The sequence below is a fragment of the Parus major genome, chromosome 1A (assembly GCF_001522545.3).
Source record: "Parus major isolate Abel chromosome 1A, Parus_major1.1, whole genome shotgun sequence".
Classification (NCBI taxonomy): Eukaryota; Metazoa; Chordata; class Aves; order Passeriformes; family Paridae; genus Parus; species Parus major.
In genome coordinates this window covers 21,496,843-21,520,848 of record NC_031773.1, presented here as the reverse complement: position 1 = coordinate 21,520,848, position 24,006 = coordinate 21,496,843, and the positions used below count along the sequence as shown (strand labels likewise).

Here is a 24,006-nt window from a genome sequence, read left to right as displayed (position 1 = left end):
CTTTTTGAAGATCTTAGGGTACCAAATAAACACCTAATACAAAAGTTAACTAGTGATCAATCAAGAAATCAGCATCAGTGTAGGTTAAATATATAGATTTTGAATTAGAAAGCTAGAATATTTTGTCTTTATATGGATGATTGTTTGGCACTATGGAAAAACCTTGATTTTAAATTTGATAGCAAAATGTTTAATTATGACTATGACAATGTAAAAGGATAAATAAAAATAGAAGAGACTGAAAGAAAAAGCTGATCAAATGAAATGTACTGCCATTATTGGTTAAAACTTCCAATTTTAGTCTAATATTTTTTAAATGGAAAGTAAACAATCCTAGCTAATTATTTTGAAAGTGTATTTCTTTTCATGCCCTTTTATGAGAACAGTTTTAGGGAGTACTGGCAATGTTTAATCTCATATCTTAAGCAGAAGATTTATGTATACAACTTATAACTAATGAGCCAAAAGTCCAGCTTTTGCTCTTCCTGTAGAAACCTCCTACTTACAGGTTTTCATAAAAGTTAGATTGTGCCAGTTTTTAATTTGTGAAGAAACTAACAGTGTGTCTCTCTTGCTCTCATTCACTTAAATGTTGGTAAACTTGCCCTTGTCTGGTAGAGCCAATGTTACAGCTTTTCCCTGAAGCACCACAAGATGCTGCCTGATCGAAATTGTGCTGAAAGCTGCAGTGTGTGCTGCTAACTTATATAAGTGAGGAAAGAGCAACTTCAAATTACTATATAATATAAGCCTAATTTCCAAACTAATATTAGCAATTTTTCACTTGTCTTCTTTTTGATGAGATTAATTTTATCTTTTAACACAATCCTGTTTTTGAAGGTTAAGAATGCATTGACCAGCTGGGAAATTGAAACAGGAAAAGTTCACAACAGTTGGATTTAAGTGCATAAATTTACATGCACATTTAAAAAATCTATGTAAAAATAAAAATAAAAAATAAAACTAATAGAATTATTCTGTTAGTATTAAATGATAGTGCTTCCTAAAAATATGAATTTATCTCCATATATCTGTGTTCTCAGATATTTTTCCATTTGCCAATAACCTTTTGCATATGCCAAAAATTGACCTATGTTTTTTTTAATATACCTAGGGAGCCATTAAACATAAACCAAAATATTTAAAAGAAGCTTTTCAAAAGTTACTTATCACTTTCTGTTGCCAAAGTTTAAACTTTTATTGATCAGGTATTTTGGCTCCTCAATATTCATTTTATAGAGTTCTACTTTTCTAGTTTATTACCTTAAACCAACTCAGCTCATAAAAGTATAGGATGTTTAAAATAAAATTCCATAAAATGAGGGATCTCATATGTTTTAGACTTTGCCAGAACTTTAATATATTTGGGTTGAAAGAAAAATTGCAATATCAGGAAAAAAATACTGAGTTTTCATATAATTTTAAAAGATATGTCACTGCCTGAAGCATCTCTCAGATCATTTATTAAGATCTCTACAGTACTGTCAGGGTCTGAGTCGAGACTTTAAATCAACCAACCATTCTGTCCCTGCTCTATTACTCAAAAGGTACAAAGCAGGTGTTTCCATGGCACCTATTGCTGGGTTATCGGAGAACTAGCACTTTTCAGTCTCCTCATGAGACTGCTGTGAAGCTGGGAATGATCATTTAGTCATGGCTTGCAAAGTGGAAGCCAACAGCAAGATTCACAAGAGGTAATAGAAATCTTGAAGGGTAGAAGTATTCCTTGCCCCAGTGCTGGCCAGGCAACCACAGCTTGGAACAAGTGACCTCAAAGCCAAAAGAGGGTCAGCATGAGTAAGGGATTCACAACAGCATTGGGAGGCTACAGTAATTGTCTAAATCCAGCCTCTGGTGTCCCAGATGAGGAGGGTGTTCATTTGGAAGAGAGCTCCCTGCTCCAGAACCTGATAACTTCAGATAAAAATTCAATTTAACCCTTTGATAAAAATTCTACATAGGATCTCTCTTAGGGACCAAAGTTCAGATCTCTCTTCACACAAAAATTACCAGGTTACGAGCATGCTATTTTTGTGTCTTAATGAATTTTGAACTTTAAAGTGGTCCTTAACTGAGTGGGGAATATTTCCCCTAATAGCTGCATGATTAGGATGCAGAAAAATGCAAGTTTGAAACTCCTCTGAGCAATAAGAATAGGGTATCTCTATCTTCCTGCCTGCACCCTCCCACCATGGTCCTGAGTGTCCCTCCTTCCCTTCTTCCTCTATCTATGCTGTGAACTTGCCCATCACAGCCTCCATGAGTCCCCACACCCACACAAACAGGGAAAGCTGGGTTATGCTCACTGAACCACAGTGTGCTCAAGGCCACTGTCCAGGGGTTTGTTTAGGTTCAGTCTGCTATAATTTTCTCCATATCATCTACAAGTGCATCTGAGGGTGGTGCATGTTCTGCACAGGGCAGAAATAGGGGCAGTTGTGCAGGGTACACAGAAACTGGTATTGCGTGGTTGTGGCACTGTGGGATGCATTCATCGCTTAGATGTACCCATGCAGGCTCCCATGTAAAAAAATTCTTGATGATTTTATTTGGAAGGACTTCTTTATCTGCTACGATGACTCACCCTGCTACTTACCAAAACACAGGCACTTGGACTTTTGCCTAAGTGCAAGCACAGGCTGCCTCCCTGGAAATTCCCTTGCTCCTGAGGTAGCAGCTGACTCTCCCAAGGCTGGGATCCTTCAGCATTCCTTCGCTCAGCCTCCCCCTCAGTCCCTGGCCAGGTGAAATGCCAATAGGCAGCCTTGGGTTTCTTTGCTGTGGCATCCCACAGCAGCAATCCATCAGACACAGCTGGCTGCTGAGCTGCTGCCTGGTAGTGGTGGTGGGCACCCACTCTAATGCCAGGTCTCCAAACATTTGACTTTGGGGCTGTTTTCTGGGTTGTGGTGAGAAACCCATGTGTGGTAGAAAGGCACGATAGCATTGACACAAGGACCTTAGGCCTCTGCACTCTTCTTTGTGTAATGCCTTTAATAAGAGCAAAAGTAGGTTTTGTGGCAGTGGCTTAGGCACTGGGAGATACTGTCAGCACTGTGTACTTTTAAGAGCTGGAAAAAGTGTTTCTTTTGTTCATTTGAATACAAAGGCAACTCAAAAGTTTTCTGTCTTCCTTCAGAAATCAAATCGGTCAAGCCTCCAGTAAGATTTTGGAAAGGAATAATTTTAGAAAACCAAAATAACAAAACCATTTAACCTTAGATAAAGGATTACTAAAACCCACTGATTTTTAGCAATGCCATTTTGTGCTCCTAATCTTCAAAATCATTTTTGTAAATAATATCAGGCTCTAATAAATCATGTATGTTGTTTATTTGACCTTACTGTCATCTTCTGAAATGTATTTGTGTTGTCTGGGACAGTTCTCTGAATTCTCACAAATTGAAAGAAAATTAGTGTTTTTGGATTAAAGTCTTAATCTTCATTTTCATATCAATTTCTCTCAACCATACACCCAACCTTTAGGTGTTTCATTGTAGATGAGAATTAATCTTTAGACATGTCTGAATATGAATATTTTCTTTTTGCATTCAACCTCCTCACCCATTTTCTCTTTCTCATATCCCTTCTGTTGAGAAAGGACAAGCTGCTACAAGAAAGGCAACATGGACTGAGAAATGAGCCCACAAATGGCTGTCAAAATTGAGAATTTGTAGCTCTTTCAGGGAAAGGAAAAAACTCGCACCCTAGCTAAATGAAAAGGGCACAACACAGTGAAAGGAAATAGTCTCTTCAAAGGGTTGGAGGGCATTTAATTTAGGGGAAACTCCCTTATGATTTTTTTTTACTTATACATGAGTAAAATACTCAAAAATATCTTGCTTCCTGTGTAATAAAACTACTCAGAAGAATACAGAGAGGTGCTGATATTCATTGCTGTTTTCCAGGGCAATGGATTGTCCCTTGCCTCAGCTGTTCTGACAACAGGACCTGCGACTGGAGAGAAATAACTTGGCAGCCCCACGGCTGCCGATACTCTGTGCTGGCCAAGCCCGAGCTCCAGCGCTGCGTGGAGGGCAGAAGGGTATGTACCAGGCTTTACATTTTAAATCATTCTCATTTATCTGGGTAAATGAGTCCTGGCTAAATAGTGTCCTGAAGTTTTAAAAATATTTTTAAGATTGATATATGACAAAAATCCTTTTTTAACTAGAGAAGTATTTGGGTGAAAAGTTCACAGGGATGAAAACCAATCTTTGTCAGTAATTTACCTTCATATGCAGACACAGTTGACTGCTGCTGTTTCACAGAGGATCTTAGGTCACACCACTGGAGTTTCAAGACCTATGGTGTATGTGATTACCAGTCAGACCTGCAGTGAGCACACAAGGACAGCAAATGGAGGACGTATTTGCATTTTTGTCACAGTTTTGTCTCACATGCAAGTTGGTTTTCTTCTGCTGCATACCTAATGCATGGCATTGCTTGTGCACACTAATCTTACCGAGTCTTCTTGCACATTCTTTTCTTTTAGTGAAGCTTCTAAAGTGATTGCTTGGAAATACAAGGTCTCCTTAATAAGCATGCTATGACTGTAATACTGTTGAGAGAGAGCTCTGATCTGAGGCTCAGGTACCTTACTGAGGATACAAGTATCCAGAAAGTAAGTAATTAATTGTTATAAAGCTCTTTAAAGTGTATTGCCTAGGTAATAATATAGTTACTAAAAGTGGCATTTTGATAAAATCCGAGAGCATTTCCATATAGACAAATACAAAAATAGTACTGTTTCAATTAACATTTTCTCCTTAATTTCTGATAAATTTCTTGCCCTGCACAAAGTACTTTATTGCCATTTTGTTTTATTTCTGCCTGTGGTCTTCTCTGTTACTATACAGCTGCAGGTTACTCCTAGAATATTTTTCAAAAAAAATTCTTTTTATGACAAAGGAGAATCTTAATTTGCTTCTCATGTACAAAACAAGCTCTTCTGGATCAACCACAGAAAAAAATATTCAAGAATTTGATTGCTTTACTTTTGTCTTTAATTTCAATGGACATCAGTCTGCTTTGACAAGCAGCCACCCTTTGGTCAGGCAACTGAAGGACAGCAGAGCAACAGTCTGCCACTGTGGAAAGTGGATTGCCAGGGTACTGCTGCGAGGATTTGCTGACATTTACACATCCCAAATCTGACCACTCATATTCAGGAGTGTCAAAAACAGGACAGAATTTCTAAAGGGTGTATTAAAACCAAGTAAATTAAATGAGTGTCTGTGAAGCTTAAGTTCTTAATTCAAATTCCATAATGTTCTAACTGTCTGAGGTCACTGATCTATTATAATGTCAGATGACAGCCACATCCTAAGTGAGCTACATTAACACCTTGAGAAAAATCTCTGTAACTAATAGCACTTGTTTCCCATTATGTGTCTTTTACAGAAGCCTCCTGACACTGTCTGATAACCTCTGCTGCTCTGTAGAAATCTGCTGAATTATCTCTGTAACCTTTGCACAGATGTATATTGAATTGGTTTATTCTTTTAAAGTCATCACTCCAAAGCATGTTCCCCTTTTGGTATATTTCTCCTCTCTCTTTCTCTCAGATGTTACTTTTGTCATAACTTTGTAGTGATTTTAGTTTTGTCTGAAATTTTGCAATAGCATTTTTGCTTCTTTTAGCAGATAAATAAATGTAGAGCCTGGATCAACTCCTTTTTGTCAATACAACTTAAGAACTAAGAGAAGCTTTCTCCCTGCCCAAGTCAGATGAATAAAAATAGTTCCCTTCTTAGCTGATAAGATCCCAATTCTGCCTTTGATAAATCAAACTTTGGAATTACTTTACACTGCCCAAGAAATGTAGTAGAAAAAGATTTTATGTTTAATTTGCTCACTGAAAAAGACTTTTGTCTGTGTTATATAGGTTTAAGCAACCTGGACTTTTTATAAATGAGCTGTTGAGTAGTAGGAAGATATAATTCTTGTGAACAAATTCATGTTTATTTTAAAAGAGATTTTCATAACCATCTGTAAATATTTATATATTCTCAATTGTGATTTTAGTTTTGATTTATTATATACTTTGTCTCTAAGTACTAAAGAGATCACTGACATCATAAACTGAAGATATCATAGTTTCCGTAATAAAATAAGCAGAAGGTTTCAATGCTGGAAACAAAAGCAGATGTCAAAAAAAAGCATGAGTGCCAAAAAAAAGGGCAAGAAGTCTTCAGCCCAAGTGAGGACACTGAAGTGATCTGGGATGCTGTTTGATTTACATTGTTGTTTGCTTAAGTTAGCTAAGAACAACAGATCTCATTCATGTGTCCACTCAAAATGGCCTCAACTAACCCATGTGCCTCTTTATTCAGGGGTTTTGAATATTCAGCTTGTGTAACTTTGCTCTCTGGAGTTCAAAATCCCTTACACAAGACATCTTTGCTGTTGGCATGGACAGAGGAATTGAGTGCACCCTCAGCAAGTTTGCAGACAACACCAAGCTGTGTGGTGTGACTTGCTGAAGAGAAGGGATGCCATCCAGAGGGACCTTGACAGGCTTGAGAGGTGGGCCTCTGTGAACCTCATGAAGTTGAACAAGGCCAAGTGCAAGGTCCTGCACCTGTGTCAGGGCAATCCAAATCACAAATACAGGCTGGGCAGAGAATGGACTGAAAGCAGCACTGTGAGAAGGACTTGGGGGTGTTTGTGGACAAAAAATTCAACATGACCCAGCAGTGTGCACTCACAGCACAGAAAGCCAACTGTACCCTAGGCTGCCTCAGAAGCACTGTGAGCAGCAGGCTGAAGGAAGTCCTTTTCTCCCTCTGCTCTGCTGAGACCCTGCCTGGAGTACTGTGTTCCATTCGGGGTCCTCAACAAAAGGAAGAATGCTGACTGTTGGAATGAGTCCAGAGGAGGGACTCATGCATGAGTGGATCACTGGGCTGGGACACCTCTCCTATGAAGACAGGATCTGAGAGTTGGGGCTGTTTAGTCTGGAGTAGAGAAGGCTCTGGGGAGATTTTAGAGCAGCCTTCCAGTATCTGAAGGGGAGAGGGAGAGGGACTTTTTTACAAGGGCATGTAGTGATAGGACAAGGGGGAATGGACTACTGGAAGGTTCCCTGCTCATGTCCAGGGGTTGGAACTAGGTGATATTTAAGGTCCCTTCCAACCCAAACCATTCCATGATCATATGATCATGCTAAGAAATAAACAGCATAAGTCTGTGATTGCATCTTTTAATTTATATAGGTGGTGTTAATCTCTATACTATTGTCAGATTTCAACTTTGTCAGCTGGAGGCTGTTTTCACATGCTTCTCTATTAGTTTTATAAGGGAGAAAAAAAAGACTAAAAAAAGCCTGCTTATATTTCTACTTTTAATGGATGTGAAGGGAAACATGCCACAATTAAACAGTTCTGTGCTGTGTTCCTGACTTGTGTTCACTTCAGCAAGTGATGAATTAAGATGTAAAGTGAATGCTGTTTTTGACTGAAATGTAGCACATGGAAGATCAACTGTGTCTTTAAGTGCAACCCTTCTATTTTTCTTGTGTTTCATAGAACAACAGTAAAAGGCAGCAGATATCTCTCGGTCCCTAATTTCTTGTATTCATTCGTCAATGTTTCTTAAATATATTTATGGTCACCAAAACAGAGCACTTCTTTCCTACCTGCATCATAATTAAGCCTTTAATAATGCTTTCTAATTTGCTTTCTAACTCCAGGCTGTTTCTATTTCTTATAATAAAATTGATCTGTTTTCCAGAGCTCAACTGAGCTTTATAATCTTTCTCTGTAATCAAAATCCATTTCCCTGGATATGAGTTCCAATTGATTTCACATCATCATTAACTGCTATTTTTGTTTGTGTGCATATAAAACTGTTTGAACTAAGTTGTTTCTGTGTTTGGTTTAACTTGGTAGGCAGCTGAACACTACACAACCATTCACTTATTTGCACAAAGGAATGAGGGAAAAAATCAGAAAATAGGTAAAACTTGTGCGTTCAGAAAAAGACAGTTTAGTAGAATGGAAGAGGAAGGGGAAATATTAATAAATACACAAAGTAATGCACAATGCAATTTCTCAACACCCACTGACTGATGTCCATCCCAGGGCAGCAGCTGCTGTCACCCAACCAATTCCCCCCTGTTTTATTGTTCAGCATGATGCCACATGGTTTGGAATATTCCTCTGGCCAGTGGGGGTCAGCTGTCCTGGCTGTGTCCCCTCCCAGCTTCTTGTGCCATCATCCTCTCTGGCAGGGAAGAATGAGAAGCTGAAAAGTCCCTGACTTAATGTAAGTAGTGCTCAGTAACAACAAAACCATCAGGGTGTTACCAATATTATTCTTATCCTGAATCCAAACCACAGCACTGTACCAGCTACTAGGAAGAAAATTAATTCTATCCCACCCAAAACCAGGACACTTGGTTTCATAAAAACATAGGACCACCTGTAGTGAAACAATAACTCAAGCTGGTGGAGACATGAGAAAATATGTACATGTACAGAAACAGTTCTATGAGGCCTTATTTTGCTTTATGATGTGTTAGTAAGAATGGTCAGTCATATGTTTGTATTTCATACATAGTAAACAGGAAAATTTTGAAATGCTGAGGTTAAGGTTGTTCTGGATGAGCAGATTTTCTTTCAGTCCACTTTTAATATCAGCAGCATTTTTTCTCTTCCACTTTAAGGATAATGAGATGCTGACTATCTCATTCATAGGGGATTCCATACATATATCCTAATTGAATCAAATAAATTGTTCATCATAATAAAATACTTTATCTGTATTATGTTGACAAAAAAAATCTCTGTAGCTGTGATTAATGACATTTTCCTATAAGACATACATAAATTTATTAAGATAATGCTTTGATTTTTGTACAAGATTGATTTTGTACTTTTAAAAATAGGTGAAGGAAAATGGGTTCTAACAGCTTATTATTTATCCAATTGGCAGTATATAGAAAGTTGGCCTCAAAGCAGGAGGGATATATATTTTGCTTATCATTGAGAAATACTAACCAGAGTTTAGTCCTATAATAAAATACCATTGAGTCATGTGTAATTAAGAACAGGAAATATGAAAAGGCAATATTTGTTGAAGTACTTAAAATTCAGCTGTTAAAACAGGAATTTTAACTTATGATTTCTTAATAATATTTTGGAGTTAAGTAGTGTTTTGAACTTACAGGTGTTTAAATTTCCCAAGTGTGGTTAATTTTTAATGATAGGTCTGGTTAAGAAGTGAATTCCACTATGCTTACACAATCTTTCAAACCCTTTAAGCTATAATGGAATTTTTCACACAAAATATTTGCAACAGAAGACAGTGAAAACATCTGTCTGTGTGGAAGTGTTGTTCTTTGTCTGGTAAAATTATAACCTTATGTTTGTCTAATCATTTAGTCATCCTGCAGACAACTGCCCCAACAACTTGAACAGTACATGATTAAGTCATGTGCCAGTCCTGTAAAAAAAATTTATATGGCTTAGTCTACACACCTAAGCCATCATGTCCCTCATTATTATCATAGAGGTAAATACAGAATCATCTGTAGAGCCTTTTGTTCAAAACATATTAAATACTACATACCACATGCAACTACCATGAGTTCATCTAACTGTATAGAAATAAATGTGGTTTTATTTACCAAATCACATTGAGAGATTATTTTAATTCATCAGAACTCCTGGGCTAATTGAAGGACATAGGTTTTCTTCCTTAGGCTAAACACCACTTATTTTAGCCATTGAGTCCTCCAAGAATTTGCTAAAAATGAGGCTGACTTGGAAAAGGTGGACTTTGAAAGATGCTTTTTGATGGTCTGCATACAGTAACAAAATCCATCTGGCAGGGCAAGGGCAGTTTGAAAAGAAGGTAGGATTACCTACAGATTTCCTCTTCATCCACTACATTTTTTTTTTTTTTTTACTTTTGAGGAGAAGAAAAAGAAGAATTTAGATTTTTTTTTTCCCAAGATTTACACATCTCACATCATGGTTGAACTAATGGTTTGAATCAGGTTGTTGGATGCAGACAAAATCTTAACGAATGGATGCAGTGTGTGTGCAGACATGCTGATGATGTGCTAAGCATCCACCAGCCAGAGGTGCATCACATTACAAGAAATGTACAGCTATATTTCTATCTGAGATCTTCTTTAGACTTATGAGAGAGCATTCCCTTCAAAATCCCAGCACACAGTCTCCAGAGGATGACTGCTGATATTGTCCCATGATGACTGCAGACTTTAGAGCTCTCTCTCAGAGCTAGAGGGCAGGGACCATAGGTTTCACACATTGCAGTCCTAGTTTTCATACTTTTCAAAAAAACTGTGATTTCACCTTGGAAGACAGAGACAGAGTTAAACAAATATGCCTGATGCTGGTGATACAGTCCTGGTGTAGCACATACCTACCTGAACAATCAGAAACTTCATGACCGTATCTTATTATCTGCTTTCTATAACTGACTGACATCTTTAAGGATGACCTCCCCTTTTGATCTGTCTTTCTGTGCAACCACAAATCCACTTTGGCTCATTTATTTCTTTCCCACTTGCAGCAAGGCTTGACTATTCTTTTAGCAGACCTGTTTCTAAAAGTAGGTGAATTTCCCTAGTGGTAAAACCTGTATTCTTACCCAGTGTGATGTTGCTATCTTTCTCTTATCTGATTTGGAAATAGGCTGAGGGCAGTCTCATCAATCTTGTGATGATATTTGAAGAGGTATGTCAGGGCCTTAACAGTTGTCTGTTTCATCTAGTTATGCTAATTGCTCTAAAGGAATCTGCTCTGACTCCTGTCACCTATTTCTCATTCTCAAAACAGCAGAAAAACAATAGTAATATGCTAAGGCCCACCTGATATTTTTATATAATGCCCAGTATCATGGCATTTCCAGACTAGACCTGCCACTTTAACACATGATTTTAATTAACTCGTTTCTTCTGCTAGAGGTTTATTAAATGACTGCACATAATGCCCTTCCATCTCCAGACCTGACCAGAAAGGTACCCCAGGGCAGACTTGAAAATTTGTTCATGGGTCCACTGTTTATGTGTATGTATCTGTGCAGGTAAAGAAAAATTTCAAAGCCCTAAAATGCTAAATCATGTAATAGTGTAGACTGGGATGTGTGTATGTGTTTTGCTCTAATTTTGACATAACAAAAAAAAATAAGAGAAAGAGATCTTAATCTTTGGTGCTCTGCAGTGTTTGAGACTTAGGAAATGTTTGGCATGACTCTTCACACCTAAACTGCTAGTGAATGTACAGTGTTGGCAAAAAAGGAATCTGTTCATCATGTTCATTGACATTGGCCGTGGTTCTTTTCTTCTTTTTTTTCGATGGAAGTTGTTGATCTGCTATTTGAAATCAGTAGTAGATGAGATTAGATCAGATATAGATAGGAGAATGATGAGAATTCTAATCACACTAGAATGAGATAAAAATGTCCCATCTGCCAATTTTGTGTAATTAATAGCTGAATATGCTTCTTTGCAATTCCCATGTGCTGTGATAGTGAAATGGTGTCATATGATACTAGAAGAGAAGCAGTCTTGTATGTTCTACCAACTGCTGTATGTGTGTGACTTGGTAGGGCCTGTTTGTTATTCTGCTAATGATATGTTGGGTTTTTACAGAAATGTTCTCACCCACATTACAAGCTCATGATGTCCTTGCCTGTGAATATCTGAGAACTGCTTTTTAAATAGATATGCATCAAGATACTACAGTGATGGGCTTATGAAATGGAGATTAAAGAGACATGGATATATACAGGCTGGAGAATCAAGAGATTTTGCAACCTAAAAGAATTGTTGCTTAAAACCTCAAGTTAACCTACTTTAGAATTAGGACATATTCTAAGCATGGACTGTCTTCCTAATTGTAAATAGCTTTATGCATGTGTGTGTCTGTCAGAGAGGGAAAGACAGAATATCCAACCAGTTCTTCCATGAATGCAAGGATCCTTGACTTCTGTAGGTCATGTTATGCTTGATTAAAGAGGTTTCTTCTGACATGATGTGAAAAGCTGGAAACCCCCTTGGGTGAGAGAGAAATGCTTGTGCAATACAAGCATGAACAGCAGCTGTTTAAGAATTTCCTCTATGAAGAGGCTTTGAGAGGTCCAGGACAGGAGTTAGAAGAGCCTCTATGAGCTCAGGGCTAGTTTTAATTTGTTTGCTACCATACATAATCTGTCAAGAGCTTCTCTGCAGCCCACAATGGGTAAGGCATGGGAAGTTGAAGGCATTGTCATGTTCATTCTTGGCCCTAACATCAGATGAGGGTAGGCTCATCTGAAATTCCTTCTTTTCTGTGGGAAGTATCACTGGTACACTGTTGTGGCTTATTTTTAATCACAATAGGTTAATAGTGCTAAGTGGAATCAGTTTTCAAAACTGTGACATTCCTGAAAGGAATAGATAAATAGATAGATAAAAATGTTAGATGAGTGTAGTCCAAAATGCCTCTACCACATAAAATCTCTAAAAAAACTTTGGAAATACATCCTTAAACATGTCATCTTATGCAGTCTGAGTTTTATTTGCATAATCAAATGTTCAAGGTGGAAGTGGTAAAACATCAAACTCCAAATCAAATTAAGAAATGAAACAACAAAATTCCAACTTACAGGATGCCAGCTATCCTGATTGACAGAGGAGGTAAGAGAAGCTGAGTATTTCTGTGCAGAGAACAGGGCTGTTACTGTCTGATGGCTCTGTGGGGTTTCTTAATCCCAGTTTTACATGTGTGTTTCTCATTGTGGATTCTGGCTGAGCTGATTGGGGTAATTGATTCTGCACACAGTTTCATTGGCAAACCGCAGTGAACCTGGGTTCTCCTACTTTTGTCTTCTATTACCTGCTTCATCAGGAGGAAATGCTAGTCCTATCCACTCAAAATAGGGTAATAGCATTAAAAAGAATTCCCACAACACTTTAGGTTCTGTGGTCTCTCCATACAGAGATGTTTGTTTTTTCAGAGGAATCTATAGAATGAGTGGCAGCATACCCATATTTGAATTCTTCATTCATTTGCAAGTTCAGGGTAGCCCAGCAGAGACTGCTATATTTAAAGTACTTCTGCCTTCCTGGCAGGATTTCTAACTCTCTTCAGGCCATGATGCTTTCTGGTGGTCACATCACACAGGACTGGACTCTATTGAGATTATCCTCCATCCAAATAACCCCCTTTTCTTTCCCCTTTGAACCTGCAGAAAGGACCATCTTTCTACAAATAAGGCACATCCTTCGGGGGGGGGGGGGGGGGGGGGGTGTTATTTTGGTGTAAATTCTAATGAAACCCGTTTATAGAAGACCAATACACACTGTGTAGGAGCAAACCACATGAAAAACTGTAGGGGAAAAAAGCAGGAAGCTGCAAGCAATCATGAGAGCAATTGTGTACTAGCAATTAGAAGTAAATATAAACTTAAACAAAAGAAATTATCACCAAGAATGAAAGATGCAGGGCTAATTTTGCAGCTATAGCCATCTATAACCTGTACTTTTTGTCTTTAAAATACATGATACAGCTTTTTATTGATCAAATCACACAGATTTTGCTAAAGGACAAATTTTGTATTAAGATGCCAGGGTACTGGAAGTTCAAAAAGATATTTCTGGAACATTATGAGAAGCATTTAAAAACCTCCCAACTAGCTGTATTCTTTCCTTAGCTTTTTGTTTCTGGATTTTACAACTTCTAAGTTACATTTTTTCCATTTGAAGATTCTTTTTATAGGTGACTCAACCAACAGAGGGATGATGTATTATCTAATTGAAAGAGTGAATAAGACTCTTCAGGAATGGCAGAAGACTCATGATGTTAAATGTTATCACAATATCAATGAGGGGAAAACATTTATCAGTTATTCCTACTACCCCCAGTTCTGGATGAATGCAAACCAGAGACCGACTTTTGAAAAAGCACTAGAACAGCTGCTGCAGAGGTACTGCACAAACTCTATATCTCCCTTGTTTGTATCATCATTCTATTCACAAATGTGTTTAACACGTTTTTCAATTAAAGTCAGTAATGTGCACAGACCATATTGTGTGGTTAAAAAATAGCTGAAAATTATATCAGGCCTCTAATCAGGGTGCCAGATACAGTTCAGTGAAGTGCAAAGCAATGTAGTTAAAATGTTTGCCATCTGTTTAAAGCAACATGTGTTGTTTTTCTTTTCTGGGTTTCAGATCACGTCCCCTGGAGAACACAGACCAGACCGTATTAATTGTAGGTGGTGTTCAGTGGCTTAATTCCAATCACCTGCAAATTATCCAAAAGGTGTTAAACAGGTAATGTTATGTTCTTGGTGGTATTCAGATTTTTAATATGATAAATTGTGGGAAACAACACCAAAAAAAATAAATACAAACTTTTGTTTTTTTTCACGGTGTGCACTTAAGTGACTTTGAAAAAAAATAAAACTTGAATTGTCCTTTCATGTGTCTCTTAAGTAAAAAGTGTATGCTTGGTTTTTTTTGTTTTTTTTTTGTTTTTTAATTTGCAAAACAGGGAAAATCTATCAAATATCCTGGTAATTGTCAAATCCATAGGGATGGGCTTTCACCTTCCAGTGGATGGAATCCATTCTCTATCACAGGTAAGCTACAGTACATTTTGGGTGCTTTTTCATGGAAGACTTGTCATTTCATCATTAATTTTGCTGTCTGGTCAAAATATGTTACAATGTCTGCTGAGCACATTTTAAGTGGATCAAAGGAATATTACTGTTTGTATTTGCTCATACTGCTTAGTAATAATAGGGATTCAAACCACTTTCCTTATTTCATTGATTCTGCTGCAGTCAGAGAGCATTTGAGATGCCATGCTTGGTCTGCTGTCCCAAGAACCAGAAGAAGCTCCAATATTAATCCTACTGCCAAAACTGAGAGATTGTGCTGGAGACAAACAGATTGCTGCTCATACTACATCGTGCATAGGGCCTCCCCAGGCTTCCTCCGTGGTTACTGCCGGATCCAATTCACTAGGCTGGCTTGCACAACTCAATAAATCTATCTTAACCCACCTATGAAGCCAGGACATTACAGAGCAGCTGGAATGTATTGGTGAATCCAGCATTATTTGCACGTTAATTGGATGTTACAATCAGTTTAAATCATATCCAAGACTCTCAGAGTAACAAATGTGCTCATTTCAATGCACTGTGTAACTCCCTCAATTCACTGTTTTTGTTTGCAGTTTGTACAGTGATTCTCTATTGAACACACATAAAATGCATGGATGAGAAGCACTGGAAGGCAGAGCAGAGTAAATGATGCCTACCAGTGCTGTGTGTCATGCTCCAGCTATTCCCAGGTGTTGAAAAGAGAAAATTATTACCTTTCAGAGATTACGTACAGTACTCCTTGTGCACTGGGGACTAGCGCCCACGTCTTTTTGCAACCATAACACACTGCTGTATTCAGTGTGTGACTTCCTGCTACTCCCTCCCTTCTCTTTGCCACAGAGACTGCCCTGTCTGATTTTGCCCATTCTTCCTGTCTAAGTTAGTACTGCCTACCTGCCTTGTCTCTACTGAATGTCTTCTTATTGATTCAAACAATTTATCTTAATCTTAATTTATATGGAGGTGTTAAATAGAACAAAGTAAGGAAATTGTTGTCATTAACATGAAGAAACATTTTCATAGGTCCTGTCATAGTTTTCAGTTCAAGTTCAATCCTAGGATGAAGAACTTCAGTCCAGGGTATATGAGGGAAGGATAGAGTGTTAAAGGCTTCCTAAGACTTTTTCTTATTCATTAAATTTACAAAACTTCAGAAATCAGCTACAGTACATAACCAACATCTTTTTCCCTTTCATAACTGGAATCATATGCCAAATTACCCATGTGGTTTGTATACTTCAGGATTACCCCAGCAACTCCCAAAGGCCTTTTGTCTGCCGTGTTGAATCCACTGACTTGCTAACTTTATGGCTAACTTTTTTTCCTATTCCTGGTCTTCTTGAAGTATATTCAGAAATAATAATCCATTCTTCAGTATAACCATATTTAAGATACCTATGGCCCTATAGTCCCTTTTAAGCAACTGCCTCAATGAATTTCATTTTAAGCTGAATTCTTCTTTAAAGGAGCAGTTTCACCATTTGTTACAGATAAACTTTATAACTGGAACTTTTTTCTAAATTATACTTCATATTAATGAAGTACATGTTAAAAACCATTAGCCAAGAATTGTATTTTAAACAGTCATGAAATCTTCCTATAAAGGAAGCTGCACATCTACTGAAAAGTAATTATAATTTCTGAAAAAAACCCTACATCAGTCTTGAAGTAGAAGCTTTTGTTAAGAGTGAATTAATAGTAATTCATGTCTGTAGTATAATTGTTTATTCAAAATGCAGTTTTGCTATTTTTTTCAAAAGACACAATAACCTTTTAACAGTCCTTCTGACAACACATTGCAATTTTTTATCTGGAACACAGGCAGAAGTACAAAACTTGTGGAATGAAAACTTGATTATTCTGGATACAGCAAAAAATTTGGGCTATGAAGTGGTTGACACCTTTGTCATCACCATGGGACGTTACAAAGAATTCCTGCAAGGGAAGTGTGGCTGCCATTTTCATGAGGTAATAGTTTACACTTATATCACTCCCAGGTATTTAAGATATTTTAACTGTCAGATCTTAGAAACAAGAAGCTATATGGTGAGGTCAGCATCTGTCACTCAAAGTTAGGCTTGAATACAATTTGTGGGAAAGTAGTTTGTGTGGTAGCATTTGGCTGTCACTGCTCACAGTGCAAGGCCACCCAAGGACATGCTGAACTGCTGGCATGGTGAAACAAAAATAAACATGCCCTTCTGCAAAGGTAACTCATATAAAAGTATGTTGCACAGTTTGCAGGTCTTTGTATTATTTGCTACATGTCATATATCTCTGTTGCTTCTGCATGGACTCAGTTTCTTTTTTTATTCAGTCTCACAAGTGTTGGACTGATGCATTCCTAACCAAACAGCTCAGCACACTCACATCAAACCATACATACAATTAAAATGGAGCTTAAAATTGAAGAACCAATATTAATGCTATATCTCTGTTTTCCTATGTCTGAGAAAAAATCATCTGTAATTTGTACAGTGATCCACTGTACAAACAGAAGTGTTGATTGCTTGTTCTCACTTACACCAGTAGTCCTGCTTTCTTGACTAAAATCTATAGAATTTTTTGGGAGTGTTATCAGACTCACATGAGCTCATGTGCCATGTGTCAGCTTCACAGCTGGTTTCCACTCAGTCTCCACAGCAGCTCACATGTTTTCAGGCCAGTGCCACGGCCTCTATCCTGCTTTGGGGCCAACATCAGCAGGTGTGGTTAGTTAACCAGTGCTCTCTACTCTGCTCAATACTTGAGAGGCACAAACACAGCTCAGTGCAAATGAAGCTGGAAAAGGGGGAGTAAATTACAGAGTAGATATTCACATGATTGATAAATAGTCCCATGGAGCAAATGCTTCCCTCCATTTTACCCAGGGAGCTGTATTGACTCTTTTTTTATCTAGAACCCAGATGCTGGGGTTTTTGTGGGTCATTGCTGATGTTTGCCATTTCCACAGATCTTATGTGTGAAACAGAAAGCTTCAAAATTAAATATTTCAAATGCTTTGTATGGAACTGGGTGGAAAAATAGCAGGGCGTAATCAGTCATCAGCATTTTTCATGTACTCCTCCATCATTTTGTATGAGCTCATGTGCAGATTTGTTCTTGCTTTTCTGCTGAAGGAATCTCAACAGAGTATGTGTTTCTGGGGAGGATCAGGGGAGAATTTGGCTCACAGAGCTGTTGTTAATGAGGTTTGAGAGGTCATTGTGCCTGAAAGAGTCATAGATAGGCTCAGTAAAATCCATCATGCACCAAAAACCAGACTTGATTCTTGAGGAAACCAAAAAGAAAGTCCTTGAGTTCTTTTGTTACTTCATTAGTTTTAATAGTTTTGTCATCAGCTTATTTCTGCATCCTGGCAAGTGGAGTTTCATTAGGTGCTGAAGCAGTTTGCACCAGGAAAATGGCATTTTGCCCCCAAGGACAGAGCCAAGAACACTGTGTAAAACCTCAGCACTTTTCATGTTTTCGGAAACCAGATGAGACAGATTAAATCTTGTGCTTTGTACTTTCACTTTCTTTCTCTTAAAAACTGACATTCCTAAAGTCTTAGAAGATGTCACCCCTCTGTAAATGCCATCCAAGCTAAAGTATGGCTGTGCAAGAATGGAGGGCTGGCCATTCTGTGCAGTCAAAAAACAACAACTGAAATACCTTCAGCAGCTCTCATTTAGTTCCAACTAGCTGGCTGAAGAGAAATCTATTTCCTCTGAATGGCCTGAAGAATTATTTACATTCCCATCAAGCCATTTCAGATGGTCTCAGTTGACCCTGCTAGCAAAGAAATCTCCATCTCTGTAGACTCTACAATCTTTGCTCAGATTTCTAAAGGATCTGTACTTTCAAAGAGATTATACTGAGCTGGGACAAAATATCTTGCGTAACCCTGGCACTCACTGCCCAACAAACTTGTAGTTCTATGCACACATGAAACCTTGTTTTTTTTATCTAACTCATTCTTTAAAAATGCTTATCAACATTGGTCAGCATTATACAATTATTACAGAAGCTATTTTTAAATTCAGATTTATTTCCTATTTTAATGGCAGTGAAATCATAATCACTACACAGAAATTAGCAACCTTGGGATTTTTGTATCTTAATCCCAGTGGCTGGGTGAACATTAAATTGCATTCCTGGGAGATTATGCCTAACAGGAATGCAGTTTGAGTGATTGGGTCAAGGTGGCATCATTTTGAAATAACTGTAAGATCTAAGGCACTAATTTAGAAAAATGAACCTACAGTAATTGCATGAAAACAAATAATAGCCCTTGGCTTAGCTGTATGAAATTGATCAGAGGATATATTAATTTTCTACATGGATAATTCCTGGTCTGTTTTCAGTTCTGGCAGCTCCCTCACAGTCTCTCTTCTCAGTCTTTCAAGCATTTGCACATGTTATTTCTTCACTCACACCTAATTTCGTATGGTTTATTTTATTATGAGCTTCACCACATATGTGTTGATTCTGATTGTTCAGTGAGAGTAAATATACATTACATATTTAAAAGCTAACATGCTTCTGCATAAATATGTGCATTAATAAACAAATTCTGCCTTTTCAACTGTCTGCTGTGATTGATGTAGCAGGAAAACTGATGGGCATTAGAGCTATCAAGTTGGCATATACATACTATCTTAAAAATGAGTTAAACACATTTTCTGTCTTCTCTGGGTTTGCCCTGCCAGGGCTGAGGTCCTCTGTCCTGCATATGTGCAAGGTTCTAAAGTTTTGTCTCCCTCCAAGCGACTTTATTATTCACTGGTAACTGACTATTCACTGAGACAAGACCTTCAGCATTTCAGAGGAGATCACCCTCCCTATTGTTAAGCTCCAGAGAACCTTACCTTTCACTTTCTCACTCGTTAGTTCCATGAGCATGGTTTTATTCCATACAAGTTGAAACAATAATTCCTGACCTTTATACATGTTTTAGGGCCCAAGGTAAAGCAGTCTTCAACACTAAGTTACTGAATCCTGTTGTGGTTCTGTCTGTATGGTGTCCCAGGGAGAGGGTGTTAAATTGCACCATAATTCCCTTCTTGGAGAAACACGACACACGAGGGTTTTCATCTCACCATGGGGCTGGGTCAGGTTTGCATCAAGACCTCAGAATGAGGCATTTTCACAGGACTCATAGCTGAGGCACATTATATGTACCTCAAGTGCTTGGTATAAGAGCAAGATGAAACCTTTCCACAATTTGGAGCAGTCATGAGTTTGTTTTTTCACATGCTAAAAGTATACACACAAGATGTTGAGTATGAATTTTACTGTTTTAAGTAAATTGTCTCTAATGAGGAGAACAGAGTCTAATACACAAAGGCATTACAGAGTCAAATGACTCAGTATAATGGGCCTATGCATGTAGATTTCAAAAATTAAGATCTTACTCCTAGTGAGTTTGTAACATTAGAAGCTGGCCATTAAAATAATGTTTATGAGAAACTTGCACCTCAAGGTAAGAGTATTAGGACCCACTTCATGGACAACTGCCTCAGCATTTCTGCACACACAGCTGTGTGTCTGTCTTTCGAGGTGCAGGCAGAAAGCACTCACATATGTCATTTCTTTTGCAGGTGGTGAAATCCAATCCCTCTGAAGAAAGGCCACACATAACAATGACGTTATCAAGGCACTATACGCTGGGGAAATATTTCGGCAGTCAAAGCAAACCATCACAACTGCAGGACTATACAACAAATTCTCAGTCCCCGTATCATGTCCGAGGTCCAATAAATCAAGTTTATTCTGAAATCCTTCTCAGCAGGCTCTGTGCAAATAAGAGGGAGTTTGTCAGCACATAGCCTCTCTTGGATATAGCACCGAGGCTAGGGAAGTGCCACTGCCTGAGTGACAATTGAAGGACCACTGTGGATTTATGATATGCTTCCTTGATTGACTGCATGCACACAAAGAGACTTCAGGACGTGTGGTTTTTTTTCCAAAAACCTTATGAAATTAAGATATGCCCTGGTGACTCTGTTGTGTGGAAGTGGAAGATGGAGGGTTGCAAAGGAGAGAAGAGGGGAAGGTACTTGAACGATTGCATAAAACTAGAACAGCTGTAGCTCAAGCAAGCGTGTATTATTGATAGTAAAAAGACACATATATTCTCTTGAACATTTGCAAAAGAGCTGTTTTAGGTCTTCAGCACTATCTATTTTTATATTTATAGACACTGTAATATTTGAATGTATTTAGAAACTGACTACATTCCATTTGAAAGAGTTTTATCTTATATGGATGGGTTTCCCTTTCATATCAAACCTTTTCTGTTTCAACACTTGGTTTATAGAATCTGAAAATGTCTATTAGCATTTTGCTGATGATACTCAGTTTTGAACTCCAGTTTTTAGTGAAAACACATCTCTTCTTTGTATCTTAGATGGAACAGATATCTACTCTATTTTTTTGCATGTTCTGAAGCTAATAGGGAGATAGGTTACCTACACTTGAGACTGATTGTAACTGTTTCAATGTAACATGTAAATATAGTGAATTTGTTAACATAAATTTATTTATGGTCCTAGTTTAGGAGAGTGTCCATATGCAGGAAGAATGTTTAGGTAAGTGCTTCAGTGTCTACCTTCTCCCGTAAGCCAATCAAGTATTTATTCTTCCTGCACAGAAGTGCCATTTCTTTAATGATTTTTTATAAAACACTTGCCAATGTGTGAAGCCAGTACCACAAACATTAAAAAAAAAAAAAGCACACACAAGAATTTCAGGATCTGGTAATTTATCTATCATAAGAAGTGTGTGATATAAAGGCAGCAGAATCTACTGCAAGCATCTCTTGCTTGGCACAGACAAGGACCTTCTCTGAATGCCAGTTTCAGTTCAGACCTTCTGTGAGCTGCAGTTTCATGCTGTAGGCCAGCTACATCCCCAGTGTTTGCAGACCTGTGGGTGACACCCCAGGGAGAAGCTGTGTGTTGGTCCCCTCCCAGAGTGCTGGCAGCCCCCTCACTCACAGCTGAGGTGCCCGATGTGAAACTGTGCACGGTCCAGGATTAGCAGCTGGGTGACAGGCTAGTGGCAACCCACAGGACTGTTGTCCCTACAGATTATCCAGTTATGGAATTTCATTCATCCAGTCACACAGCAGGCAGTCAAGGCACCACTCTACCACCAAGTATTAGAGAAGGGTGTTTTAAGCAGGCAGGTGTAAGTCTAACCAGGGGTCTGCTGAGTTCTGTGTCGTGCTTCTCTGTCACAATTTTACATATAATGCTTCACTAGCTTTTGCTTTGGGAAAGGAAGTCACAAAAAAAGTCAGGGAATAAACAAATTTCAACAAATAAAAAAACAAAGCAAAGAACTAATTATCATCTTACTTGCCTTAGTAGCACACAGAGGGCTACCCTGTATAGAAGTAGGGCTAGCAATTCACAACACAACATTTAGTATTTGCCTAAGATCCTGTATCTATAAACAGTCTGTATGCCCAGCTATAGTTCTGTGAATTTGTGCTTCTTCAGGTAAGAAATGTAAAGTTTTAATAGGAAATTCTCTTGCAATATGGAGTTTGGCATCCTAGATGATAGAGAGTATCCTCCAAAACAGGATCTGGCATTCCTGATTTAAGACACCTTTCACTATATTGAAAAACCTTCTAATTTAGATAATGACAAAATTAGTGAGATGGTATGATTATATCTGTTTCTTTATAATATGCTGCTGATTGCTTACAGAAAATATCCCCAAATTTCAATGTAAGGTTTTCCCTGGCATGGAGATCTACATGAAAGATGGGTCAGGAGCTGTGTGTAAATACTGAAAATATCAGCATTTGGTTTTGAGCAATATGATTATCTAAAGAATGTAATTATATGCAAATGATGTAATATATTCTCTTGGGTCTGGAAATCCAGGGCTGCACAACCTTAAAGCTGAAGGATAGAATATCATCATTGATATTAGTAGATGCAAAATACAGCCAGATGTCTTTGGTATTAAGATGATCGATGATAGCTGTATTACAGTTCTGCTTCTGATAAGATTTTTTTTTTTGTAGCTCATTTAAATCCACATGCTGTTACTGTTCTTGTTCTGTACATAAATGTTTTTAAGGCATTAACTGGGTTTTTGTGAGGTTTTTTTAGCCAAAACCTATTGCTGAAGCATCAACTTAGTTATGAAAAAGAAAGAGCTGACTTTGTTATACTGTAGTGGATATCAGTGAATGTGCAATTCATCAGTTCTGGTTTCACCACAAAATGGTTTACATGTGCTGTACACCCAGGTGTCTTAATGTTTTCCAAATCTTAATATTTTTCAAATGTATTAAGTGTATATTTTCCTGTGTGTTTCCTATTTTTACATGTCTATGTACATTATTATGTCTGTACAAAGTCATTGGTACAATTTGCAAATTGATCTTTATTTAAGCGAGTTCTTAGAATAAGCTTTTTCCAACACTATGTATGATCCACATAGTCTTAGGAATAAACAAAGGATACTAAGCTACATTTTTGTTATTTAACTTTAAAATATATCTAGTATCTCTATGAATGTGAAAGATGAGATTTGAGATTGACATGCAAGGATTGCTTGCTCATATGCATTAAAATTTATGGATTAAGACAATAAAAGGATTACTGTGTTTGAATTCCAGTGAGAGCACATGTTGCTATCTACAGTTTACTCTAGAGTTATTATATCTGCTGTGATATTTTGCCTGAATAAACATTAAAGTGTTCCTATAGTCCATATATCTACCTTAGTCTCATTGCTTACCTTTAAAATAGCATAGGACCTAGTTGTCAGGTTGAGTTCCACCTCCTAATACAGGCATGAGTGGCCCTGGAATTAGTGGCAGGATTGAAATACTTAGGCTGAGGAACAAGTGCTCTGAAAAGTGGGGTTTCTTGCTCAGTGTCTGCCCAGCAGCATGTGGAGCTTAGAACAGAACTAGGGTATACTTTAAGCAACAGGTAGAGTAAGGATGGAACTGAGTTGCAAAATAAATAGTCTGATATACAGAGCAGTAGTCTCAGTTATTATTGCATGCCTTTAGCACTGCTTTTCCAGTGTCCAGTGAGTTGCAGCTCCTCACCTCTCATGTAACTCCATAGATATTGAAGTGAATTGGGTCAGAGCCTTGCAAGATACTTGGCCACCATGATCCAGTCCATCCTAATAAATATCTTCGGAATAACTGACTGACTTTGGAATAAACAGTATTTCCCTTTTTGTAGGGAAATGCCTTGACAAATCATCCCTGTCATCAGAGTTGCTGGATTTCAGGGAGCTGAAAGGATGGACTACGAATACAACATTTAGTCCTTGTATTCATTTGAAAATTATAATCTTTAGAATAATCTCTTTCACACTGTTTAGTACAAGGCCTTTATTTTTCTCTTCTGTGACACA

The 24,006-nt window shown here is 37.8% G+C and overlaps 1 protein-coding gene across 6 annotated transcripts in view; it reads left to right on the top strand.

Moving 5' to 3' along the window:
• CPED1 (cadherin like and PC-esterase domain containing 1) overlaps nt 1-23,345 on the top strand; it is a 164,101-nt gene extending 140,756 nt beyond the window's left edge. For all 6 annotated transcript variants that reach the window (XM_033514493.1, XM_033514494.1, XM_033514495.1 and 3 more), the window contains 6 exons: nt 3,909-4,045; nt 13,721-13,941; nt 14,189-14,290; nt 14,511-14,598; nt 16,447-16,593; nt 20,208-23,345. In XM_033514493.1, the coding sequence (XP_033370384.1) occupies nt 3,909-4,045; nt 13,721-13,941; nt 14,189-14,290; nt 14,511-14,598; nt 16,447-16,593; nt 20,208-20,435 (923 nt within the window). In that variant the 3' untranslated portion in view covers nt 20,436-23,345. The remainder of the gene's footprint in view (nt 1-3,908; nt 4,046-13,720; nt 13,942-14,188; nt 14,291-14,510; nt 14,599-16,446; nt 16,594-20,207) is intronic.
• Nucleotides 23,346-24,006: the final 661 nt, after the last annotated feature.